Source organism: Buteo buteo, chromosome 5 (assembly GCF_964188355.1).
Source record: "Buteo buteo chromosome 5, bButBut1.hap1.1, whole genome shotgun sequence".
Lineage (NCBI taxonomy): Eukaryota > Metazoa > Chordata > Aves > Accipitriformes > Accipitridae > Buteo > Buteo buteo.
The window spans coordinates 2367154-2379522 of NC_134175.1; the positions used below are offsets into that span (position 1 = coordinate 2367154).

Here is a 12369-nt window from a genome sequence, read left to right on the forward strand (position 1 = left end):
TTAAAGTCATTGGTCACTTAAAGGACAAGAAGAGAACAGAAGTTGTCTTTTAGTTTTTTAGACTTTTAGAACTATTTTGGAATAGGTCTTCACCTATTGTGGTTGGCTGATATATCTTCTCTTTAAAAGATAGCACTCCAAAACAATATCAAAGCTTGTTTAAAAAAGACAAAGCAACTGTTATTTCTATTCTACGAGCAATTAAATACAGAGAAAATTAATAAACTGATGAAACTTCCATCATGTTTTTATTGTCTGCTGTATGTTGGCTCATAAAGCAGCATTGGTTGTTTCTAGTGGTGTGCATTTGTTGAGATCTTATTGCCCTATTTAAAAAAAAACAGAAGAGCTCCAGATTTTCTTCTTGAGGATACATTGTGGATAAAACCAAAAATAAAATATGATATAAACGATTAAAAGAAGTGTTGTCTTGAATCCACACTCTTGCTACTCCTGCCAAACTAAGTTCAGCAATGAACTAAATCTGGGAGAACAAAAGAAAGCACTTACTGGTAGAATGGGACATAAATTGATCACATCTGAAGATATCTGTGAAAAAGGAGCAAGAATTGTAATTTTAAGTTTCTAAAGCATAGTGTCACTGTTAAGGAATTGTGGAATTGTAAATTTATGATGGGTTTGAAAACAGCAGTACTGTATTTAATCTTTAATTATTTATATGTTTACAGTGCTACTTTTCACTAGAAAGAAGGATTTGGTGTATTGAAAAGGACTGAAGTGTATTGTGCTTTGTATTGAACACGTTTGCATATCTGGGAATACTAGTCAGAGGAAGATAAGAATTAACATCTGCAGTGTATATTTGATAGATCTGCTCTTGTCCTCAACAAGAAATTGCTTTGTTCCTCCTTTCAGTTGATTCTTCATAGTGTTCCTTTGCAGAATTCATGCTCACTGACCATTATAGTTTCATGCAGACAAACACTGTGGAGTCATGCAAAGTGTTGAGGCAGCCTCCAAAGTGGTAAGAAAATCTGCTTGGAAATTGTTAAAGTGAGATTTTCAGGGACGGCATGCTGTAAAGACAGGCAAAGTAGCTTAGATCCTGAGAATACTGTTTTGTATAACCTTGGCAGACCTATGGAAGGTAGGGTGGGAGCAGTGAAAATCTTCAGAAGTACAGGAAACACACAGAAAATCATTTTAGTAGGTTTTGTTTATATTCAGGAGCGTAGAACAGAAATGTCTGTATTCTGTGCTTATGTTTAAGCAGTATTACAACTGCATCTGCCAGCTCCATCCTGTTTCATCCACATTTTCACTTACCGAGAAAGCAAGATGTATTCAAGGGTAAAATTTTGAAAAGCAACTAGCTGTTTTCTCATTGGCTCCCACTCCTTGGCTCATGCTTATTTAAAGCATAGTGTTTGGTGAGCCAGATAGTCTAGCTACTGTGGATATCCTTCCTGATCATCAGGTTGCAAAGAAGGGAAGAAGCAGAATGTCTCCCCCATAACAACTGAATGAATTGCAAACAAGATACAAGTTTGCTCCATCAAATAATAACCTGGTATGCTAGTTATATGAGACGAACAACTGCAAATGGGAAAGTGTTTGTGCAGTAAGTACAAGGAGGTCTGGTACATTTGGTTTGCGTTTTAAATGTGTCTGAATAATTACTGTTGAGCAGTTAATTAGAAAGATCCTAATATAAGGCTAGCCCATGACATGAGAAGATTGCAAAAAGAATGACTTATGAGTCCCTGTCTGGAAAAATTACTTGATAAAAAAGGACAATCAAATGCTGAGGCACTGTGATCCCCTAATAGAGAATAGGAAAGCAATTCAGCTGGACTGCCAACAAACAGGCTCTGTGGAATGGTAGCTTGAAATAAGTACAAGTGGAGATCCCGCTGCAGAAAGTAGTACATGAATTAGTTTATTAATTCACTGCCACCCAAACCTCTTGAGTCCATTTCCAATGTAAATTAAAAACAAGGCAATTGAAATCCCTGGGAGTAAATGGGGTTAAGAGTCTATGCTAACAGCAAATTTTTGTAGTTGGTGTTTCTGCTCCATTTTGCTTTGTTGTCACCATGCTGGGAGATAAGAGGGAGCTGTCCAGCCTCAGTATTTGAGTGGTTTCCTGTTATGTCAGATCCTCACCATGTGAGTAGTTTGTTTTAATGTTGTCTTGGTGGGCTATTGCAGAGGCAAAAGGGAAAGGAATAGATTGATTTGTGTCTGCCTTAAGAAAGATTGGAAAAATGAGCCCTGTCTTGTCTAGCCCAGGAATAATAAATAAAAGCAGGTGTAAGGTGTTGGAATTGAAAACAGCTGGATATGACGGATGTGATCTGACTTCTCTAGAGCTTCAGTCTTTAATCCCTGTGGCTCAGTGTGAATATTTCCCTCCTGATGCAATGCAGAAATAATAAATAGAACACAGCATATGGAAGGGTTCCTAGACTGAGAAAGGAGGAGGGAACAAACCACAGTTAACTCTCTTTATGCTCTCTTTTCTTTGTATATGTATAGCCCAGCAACCTTTCTTGCCACATTCTTCTAATCCTCATTGTCTGTTTCTTGGTGTTTGCAGCAAGACATGTCATGCTAAGATGAAAAAATTAGAAGCCTTTGGAAATTTGTGTTGCAACTGGAATCTACCTTCATCCAGAGCTATGTTTTTGAAGATGTATAATGACTCCCCTCCCCATTTTGGATGTAGCTTTTGCCCATAAATGCTTCTTCCCAATTAAAGTAAACGCTGAACCATCACTATAAATTGCAATGAAATGCCTCTCTGTACCATTAAAATGATCTGATATTCAATTACAGAACAGAGTCATCCAGCCTTATTCTGTAGCTTGAATCTTGTCAAGTCCTGACCCTTGTAGTCTGCCAGAGGATGGGTTTGTCCACTGGAAAAAAAGCCATCTGCTTTGGAGCGTTCCATACAAGGAATGGATAGGAAGAGCAATTCAGTTGATTAGAGCTAACATGGTATTTGAGATGACATCAAATGATTCATTACACTTGTCTGAGACAGCAGGATTCAAAAATAGGCATAGTGCAATTCTATCCTACCCAATAATGTTTTTTTATTTAACCTGGGTTTAAAATGCTTTGTATGTTGGAATGAATACTTTGGCGTGGATGTGAAGTAGTATGTAAAAGAAACAAAGAAACGCCTGCTGAAGTAAATGATATGTGGGTTCTTTCTTTCATGTTTATTCTATTCCAAGAGTAATGATAAGATTCATCAGGGTCACACTTGGAAGCTGTCTTGCAAAGTAGATCATTTAGAAAAACGCTTTGGCACCCTGCTGTTTTGTCATATATTCCAAGCTGGTTGTGCCAAAAGAGAATTGTAGAAACTGCTGTCATAGAGTACAAAATCATTGGATTTATAATAGGGAGCCAGTGGCGAGAATTCATTATACATTCACACCTGCAGATAAAGAGCATCTAAAATTGGAAGTTTTATTCCACTCATCTTTGATCCTGATATTATTAGATGATATTAGCATCATCCTATACTAGATTCTGGAATTGGAGCAGATACGAATTCCATCCATTAATTTTTTCATTTAAGTCATTCTTTCTGTACAGCAACTGTATCCTGTATTTAGAGCAGTAGTTCTGGATACTGAGACTTTTGGTTTCTGTTGTTACATTGTATGGTCCTAGTCTCCTATATGTAATTTAATTTTTGTAAACTAATAATATAAAAATCACGCAACTCAAATCATTTCACTGTCCTGAAAGAAACTTTTTCATACTTCTAAAGTATTTGGGATAATTTCATCAAGTTCTAGACATGAAGTGATATCTTTACATAGAATTTGCTAATTTAGGCTCTTTATTTGTATTTGTAAATACATAGCTTTGTGTCAAAATACCACTTAAACAGTAACACAGACTAAGACTAGGAATTCTCCTTAATCTCAACCTAACCTTGGGAGCCCAGATTCTCTGTTTCAGCTGAATAATTGTGATACTAATATCCCAATTCAGATCCTCCTGCCCAGTTTTAGAGATTAAACCCCAAATTCTACATGTGCTGGTTCCTTTCCTTATCCTGCAACAGATAAGTTATTAATTTACACTTGTACGTGTTCATAGAGAGCTATTTCAAACAGAACTACAAAATTTGGGCCAATTTTGTATCTTGTGTAAAATAGCTGTAGTCATATTGAAACTACTGATTGGTAACAGCTGAGTATTTCACCAGTTGAATCTAGTTAAAGATGAAAATTATTTGCTATGAAGAACGATCACAGCCAATCAGTTCTACATTTCTAGCTGTCTGAGAGCTGAATTTTCAAAGCTTGTACAGGGAATTTTTGCACAGCTCCTGTTCCTTGCGTAATGGCTGGAGATACATGACTTAAGTGTTTCAGTAGCCGTCATCTGTGACAACTTGCGTTGCCATAAAGAGAGTTTATAGCAAAATAAAGGAAAGATCTGCCACCTGAAAGTTCTAATTTGTACCCTGGGGAAAGTTAAAACAGGAATGCAGATTTTTGTCTGTTGTTGTAAGGGAATTGGTAGTTTACTCAGATGAATTTAGGCAATATTATCTAAAGCTTTATAGGCAAATACTGTACAAACATTGTGAAGGCAATTAAATATCTAATAGCAGTCCAATTAAGTTATTTTTATGACTAGAGGATGAGTTACTGGTGGTTTATTTGTAGGCAGCTATTTAAGTAAATCCTAAAGGTTACATACTGCACAAAAAAAAATAATATCTAAATTCAAGGTCCTGAAGACCTCTGTTGTAAATATGCATTCAGTCTCGACATTTTTTACCATATAGACTCTCTATTCAGCTAAGAAGTCAGCAGTGCGTTGAATTTTTCTGATTTTAATTGATGGGGAAAATGGAGTACAAGTTAATTATCCAGAAACAATTCCGCTTGATAACTTCCACAAGAGTGTGTAGGTTTACTTGTGTGGTCCACCTTAGTATTAGTTTGTGATTTTCATCCTGAAAACTTAAGAGAAATTAAACACATATCTGTTGAATTACATGCTTTTCAAGTAGACTATAAAATAAAACTAGTAGTGTAGCACTAAGATAGCAGCCAAAATTGAAACCAGAATAGCAGTTTGTACTGAGTCATGCAAACTCACCGTTGTCTTTGTCTCCCAGAGGTCATGATACTGACAGAACAATAAGAGTGGTAGAATGCACGTCTGTAGAGTGTGGAGATGCCCCTGCATTTCTGAGAGAGATTGATAGGAAATCATCAATGCAGTTTATAAAAAGAAGGCAATTCAATTGATAGATTCACCTATAACTGAGGATCAGACTGGCTATCCCTAGAACTAAAAGAGACACTGTATGAAATGTAAGGTTTTCAAAATGTGTAATTTTGGAAAACAGAATGTGAAAAATAAGGTTTTATAGGTCCACAGATTAAATTACTTGGCTTCAAAATCCTGTTCACCGACAAGGAATCCTCCTGGAATTTATAGAACAGCATGTCGTTCACAGTGCATTGGACACATTCATCATTTTATCTGCTTGTGGAATATCTTCTGGTAGACTGAGATTTATTTTTTCCATATATGTGAAATGACTGGCAAGATTCAGTCACTTCTACTGTATATTCTTTGGCAAATACTTGCTGGACTCTTTTTCAGAAAATACTCGTATTAAATAGTTTGTTCTTAGGAGAGGTATATGCCTAGCTGTAGTTAACTCATTGAACATCTTACAGAAAGTCTGTGGAACAATTTTTGTTTGCTGCTTTACTCTATGTGTAGAGAGGGACTTGAAGCGGTAGTGACCCTGTCCCCTGAACTACAGTCTTATGGCAGAGTCCACCAAGAAGTAAAGCACTCCCTTTTGAGACCCTTCCTAAGCAACAGTGAGTTGGAATGCCTTCATACAGGTGGAATATACCTGTTTTTCTTTCCCTTCTCAAGTGCTCATTTGTACAACTTTGATTAACTATGAAGACTTTTAAATCAAACTAGATGGCAGATTCTACAACCCCTTCCATGATATATTTGATCCACGGCTGCTGAAGTTCTAACAAAGAAAAGAGAAAATGATACTCCATTTCTAATTAAAGAACTAATTTTCCTTTGCAAATAGACTTTTTATCTCAGCTACAGTGTTAAGGATCAATGGGTTGTCACATGTATGTCTTTTTAGTAAATGCCAGCTGAGATGACATTAAAGTGATAGACTGATCACTGTAATCAATGCAATTCAAAATTGCTTTATGTCTTAAATGAACTTGGTTCCTTTCTGTTCTCCTACAGTTAACATTGTCTGCGCAATGCAGTACAAGGTTACATCTTAGTTTGAAGTAAAAAGTGATGATGATATGGAATTAAAATTTTTTTACATAGGAGCAGGTTTTGCAGTTTTTAACTCCTGGTTTTATGCAATTCAAAGGACCTTGCTATATATTCTTATCGCGAAAAAAAGAATAAGAGCAAAAAAATAAATTTAAAGTAGAAGAAAATGTGAAGCTTCCCCTTTCTTCAACTGTGCACTACCTTCCTCCCATAAAAAGAGTGGCCAAGGCTTACTAAGATTTTTATTTGCTTAGTTGTCTGATGTTAAGCCATGAATATTGACACTCCAAAACACGGCAATTAGTCAACTCAAAGGCAATCAGAATTGGTATTTAAGCACAAATGTGTGGTTCATCTTAAATGCATAACTGAGTAGGTTGTGCCGTGCCTGTACATTTAATGCCAAACATAGGCTTATCCATACTATTTAAAATGATACTGCTATGTTTTAGTCTCCCATAAGCACATCTTCCCTGGCTTCTGACATGGCAATGCATCTATGAAAAAAGACAGTCCTACTGATGATGCAGGTGGTGATGATACAGGAGGGCAAACACAACACCAGAGAACAGTCTAATTTTGAACTAAAAGAATCTTTCCATACCATTATTCTCACAGTCTAATCAGTGTCTTTAAAATCTCTTTATGCGGAATACTTCAGAACTCTTTTCTTGTTCTGGTTTTATTTTTTCAAAACCCTAGAGGTTCTGTAAAAACTCTCAGGATCCTTGTAAACCTTTTTATTTCTCTTAAAGTTGGCAGACTGACAGGCTTTAGTTATGCTTAGTGCTAAATTATTTATCTTCCTTTTCCCTCCTTGCCTGACTTCTGAATCTTTAACTCGACTCTTGGGATGTATATTTTTTTTTTACTTCCCCCACCCTTTAAAGTGAAGCCATTTTTATCTTTTGTCTCTAGTGTTTTACCATTAAAAAAAAAAGTACATGTAAAATTTGAAGGTATAAGTATGTTTAAGATGCAGTATGTGATTTTTTGTAATTGTAATTCTGAGTCTAACAAGGTAACTAGGTCGTATAAACCATTTTATGCTTACTTGTATGTGATTTTTACTCATCACGTGCATTCAATAGTGGAACTCAAAATTATTTATTTTTTTTAAATACCATTCTATACTATCTCATAGCCTCAAGACTGTTCTATAAGGCGATTTCTCCTCTAGGATCAAAATCTTTTAATTGCCAAGAGTTTTCAACGATGATGTTGAAATGCTGTTAAATAAAAAGTTAAGCACATAATCTCCTTTAAATCCAGCTCCCCGCGAAGTACAATGTAGTGTCACTATATCAGTCTGTTTTTTATGGGACATAAGCACACAATTAAGTACCTTCCTAATAATCATGCTATTGTGTGCTTTAAGTTATGTATGTCCTAGTAACTTTCAGGTAGGAAAGAAGTGAATAAATGGTAGAAGAAGAGATAACCTTTTTCATTTTCATTGCTCATCAGTAGTGAGAAGTGTTTATTTTTACAAAAGACAAGGATAACTACTTAAATACTAGCTTTTTTCAATGTTTTAAGCTTTCTTATGTACAACGAGTTTCATATGCTAAAGTATCAACATGTATACTATAAGACGTGAATAATATGTACACTATTTTTATAAGCGGCTTTGTAGTCTACAGCATAACGTGGTCGTGACTGTGACTCGGGTAGCACTTGTTAGACGCTTCCTTATTTATAATTTTTGAAGTTTAATTTTTTTTTTATCTCACAAATATGTTTATACCTTTTAAAACATTTGCATCAATTGGTAATATTGCTTATATTGACAAAGAAGGCAGCATGGCTTCAGGATACTGAATGCTTTTGAAAATCCAGCCTAAAGGATTTGAAGCTTGTTTGCGACATCGTTTTGAAAGTGGCCAAGTATTTCACATTACAGTGAACAGTACAAAACATTTTACAGGAGGAAGTGTCTTGAATTGTCTTATGAGCTAGTAACACCAAGCTCTCATCAACATGTGAGTAAGCGTCATTATTGGTAGTAATAATATATTTATTCTAATCTTTAGATCTCACATGACATCCAAAGAATACAAGTTACAAAAGGATCAGCACTTCACAAAGAATTCTGAGACATTACAAGGTAAAGATCTTTTCTGTGCTATTGTATTCATCAACTGAAAAGCTGTAGAAGCTGTTTTATAGTATAATTTCAGTACTGAATGTATTGATCATGAAGATTATGTCAATCCTTAAATTACTTCTAGGATTAGTAAAGAAAGTCAGTCGAATTTTCCTAGAACTTTTTCTTTCAAAACATTTACCTTTAGTGTCTTGATTAAGTGTCTAACATGTATCTGACAGCTATGTGCTACTTTTCATTGCATTCTGTGGCTTCTGATATTCTCTAAAACCATTATATTTATCTTATACATGATTATAAACATGATTGTGGGAACCTTCAGTCTCCTGCTCTTACAACACCAAAAAGCAAAGTCACATATGGAAGAAAGCTTTTGTTGAAGTTTACTTTGAAAATAAGTACGTGGCAGTAGTGTGAGAAAGTGTGACTAAATGCTTGTTCTAAAGGCTACAGAGGGAACCGGAGAAGCAGTGCTGTCCACTAGGTCCGGATCATCAGTTCACATCAAATAACGTCACTGAGTTATGCTAGTGAGGTTGTACCTACTTTAAGTCATAAAATTGGCAGTTACTGTCCGAGGGGAAATATTATTATCTCCTGACTGGAGGGAAAACATTAAAAAAAAAAACAAACAACAAACCCTTTCATTTCTTTAAAATGGATGATGTATACTTGTTTCTTGTGCTGTAGCAAGTTTTATTAGTCGTTTTAAAAACTCAAGATATTTGCTATTTCTTTAAAACCGTGGCTGACAAAAACAAAGACCGTTGTTATCGTAGGAGTCATGCTTCCTTGATATTTTTATTACTGTGAGCTTGAAGCATCCCATGCATACAGCATAAGAGTAATGGAATGGAAGATCAGCTTTCTTTGCTGTTGTCAAATGCATGTTCTTAAAATAACCTTTTTTGGAACATGTTTCCAAGGGGCATGACAAATTTCTCCATCGATTGGTGTCTGTAAGCCCTGATCCTAACTTTCCCTTCTACCTTAAAGCTATGAATCTGCATACATGTGAATTTAAAATACACAGAGTGTTCAAAATGCATCTTATTCATCTTGAATATTCTAGTTTTGTCTTTCTTCATTCCAAGCTGTTGACAAGGTAGATTTCCTTATCTTGTTTTATTAGATTGTTCAAATCGCCACGCATGATACTTGCTATAATACTTTTGTTTCATTTTTACTCACATTAGTATTAAACAGTAACTTTCTATTCTATTTTTGAAGTTGGTGACCTCTGAAGGATTTGGAACTCTGAAAGTTTCATTGGTGGAAAAATATCTGATATCATATTCTGGAAAGCCTATGGCTCATTAACTTATGTCTATTAATGACTGCAAAATTCATAAACCTTTACATAATGATTTTCTTTAACTGTAGTGCTATTAATTTTTATGGTAATTTTAGTGTTATTTATGATTGTCAAAAGAGTCTGTTGGAAAAAGAGATAATTGCACAGGGCTTCCAATTTGTAGATCCTCTATGCCTTATAGTAATTGTTGCAGGCTCTATTAAAGATTAAGGAGGTTACAAGCTTTGACTTTATAAGGTGAAAGTAATTCTTTGAAGGGAAAGTTATATTATTAATAGTGATTGGAATTGATTACTCAGAGCTATAGTAATTCATTCATGGATTCCATTCAGTTTTACTTCTTTAAAGGTTTAAAACGTTTCTGTCTAATCTGAGGGATCCTAATTTCCTTTTGTCTGCCTGCTTACCAGTTATAGAAGCTTTTACACTCTTAAAAAAAACCACAAACACACACACAAGCAAACAAAAAAACCCCAAACCCCTGTAATTGGAAACAGTTCAGATTAAAAATTTAAATTACTACGTTAGCTTTAAAAAATACCGGAGAAAAAATAATCTGCACTTCTATTTATCTCTCCAGAGTATACAGAATGTGTGGTGGTTCAAGATCTATCTGTATATGGCTTACAAGTATTTAAAAAGACTATCGTCTAGGTAACATAATACACCAGAAATAGAGCAGCTAGCAGATATTTTCCGTAAGGTGCATAGTAAATACCCTATATTTTGATGCTTTTTACATGCACAGGGTAAAGCAAAGAAACACGTAATACAGGCAGGAGATGTTGAGTTTTAGGAGATGTTAGGTTGTTTTGCTTGGCATCCCGCAGATTCATAGGTTCCTATAAGAAATTCCTTTTCTGTTCATAATTCAGAACTAGCACGAAAAGCTGCAGCCTAAAGTCTCATTAAAGATTTGCAGGTGAAGAGACTTCAGGGTCAGAGATTGATCGATCCGTAAGTTAGGATTTTTTTTTTCTAGTGTAATTGCAGTGTATGTAGTATCTTTAAAGTATTTATTTCAGAGGTGTGGCACTATTTCTTGTTTTTCAATCTCGTTCTGTGGGGGAAAGCAGTATTCCTTTAAAATTATTTCCATTGTCTAAGATCTACTTTGATTTTCATAGTTTCCAGCTATGACTCTTTACACTACACAACCACCATGCATGTCTATTATTTGAGTTTAGCCTTCCATCTGCTAAGGCAGAACAATGATTGTAGTCTTGTCTATTTGTCAGTGTTTTGAAGGCTGTCATTATTTTCTAGAATATCTTGAACTTGTACATCTGGTATGCATGGACATTAGAGAGTCTAGGGCCATTTTCGTAAGAGTCCTCAGTTGAACTTTCTCTATTCACTACTTTTCATATTATTACAAATCTTGTAGTGGATTGGTGGCCTGTTTGTGTCAGTCTTGCAGAGTCATGGCAGCTTTTCATGGGAGTTGTATATATTGGTACTCGTCTAATTTTACATAGATGAATAGTCCCATAGGAGCTATTAATGCTGTTCATATGCATAAAGGAGAGTACATTTATACATGCTTATGGGACTTGGCCTATTGTTTTTATTACCTGAGAGCTTTTGATAGAAAGTATCCTACAGATACACCAGCTATTATTAAAATCCTATATTATCATATATCACTGTTTAAATTACCATTGAGGTGTCTTTGCTGTTTTAACTGTATATTGTCTTGGGAGATTATTGTATATGCTAATAAATGACAGTCCTAATTGGTAGCACAAATCGTCATGCTGTCTACTCAATGATTACAGTTGTCTTCTGTTTGTGATTTAGCAGATATAGCAGCATTAGGCATTGGAATTGTACAACTTTTTTCGTACGTTGTTTTAATACTTATGATTGTAAATTTTCTTCCTGTCACTTCTCCCTGTTTGTGTACTGAAACTGTTTTGTTTGGAGGAGGTTTTGCTTTACTCTTTCCCCATTTGAAATGTTTAATTCCCAACTTTCCCTTATCTTTTTCAGGCCACTATGTGCTTAAGGTCCATGAAGTGACCATGCCCCCATTCTTGGGCCAGACTCTCCCACCTGCCTTCAAACTCTTGAATTTTTCCAGAGAAAATCAAAACCAAGAACAAAGAGTCTTTCAAAGTCACCAGCAAGTAAAAAGGATCAAACCCCACAGCCAGGGCTCTTATCCAAGGCACACTGAAGTCAATGGAACTTTTCCCATTGAATGCAGTGGAAGTTGGATTCAGTCTTTGCATCCCAATCACCCTTGTAAGGTTTTCCATGCAGGAATGGGGCTTCAGTTTTGAAAATTGTAGTCTTCTAATAACCAAGAAAATAATTGACTTGGAGATCCATGTCGTGGTCATCTTCTTCCTATTAACATTTTAAAAGAAAAAAAGAGATATTCTCTGTAGAGATTTGAGATACAGATTAAAAATTTTTATCGGTTCTGTTTTTTGGTATATGTTTGGCGGTCTGTTTGTTTTGAAGAATTTTGATCAAATAATATAGTAAATTAATTTTTGTGACAATTGTAATTGCATCTCTAATAACGTGTTGAGATTGTTTCACGCAGGTCTGGTTCACGAATTACCTCTGTCGCATGAGGACAGCCAAGTAACATTCCTCAAACTGATAGAGAATCAGCTTCAAACCAGCTTCAAACAACCAGTTTTCAAAATAATTATTT

At 35.3% G+C, this 12369-nt stretch overlaps 1 protein-coding gene across 1 annotated transcript in view; it reads left to right on the forward strand.

Moving 5' to 3' along the window:
• Nucleotides 1-12142, forward strand: part of MORN1 (MORN repeat containing 1) — a 51651-nt gene extending 39509 nt beyond the window's left edge. Inside the window, exons 6-7 of the mRNA XM_075027168.1 lie at nt 8313-8386; nt 11694-12142. Of these exons, the coding sequence (XP_074883269.1) occupies nt 8313-8386; nt 11694-11986 (367 nt within the window). The 3' untranslated portion in view covers nt 11987-12142. The remainder of the gene's footprint in view (nt 1-8312; nt 8387-11693) is intronic.
• The last annotated feature ends 227 nt before the right edge of the window (nt 12143-12369 follow it).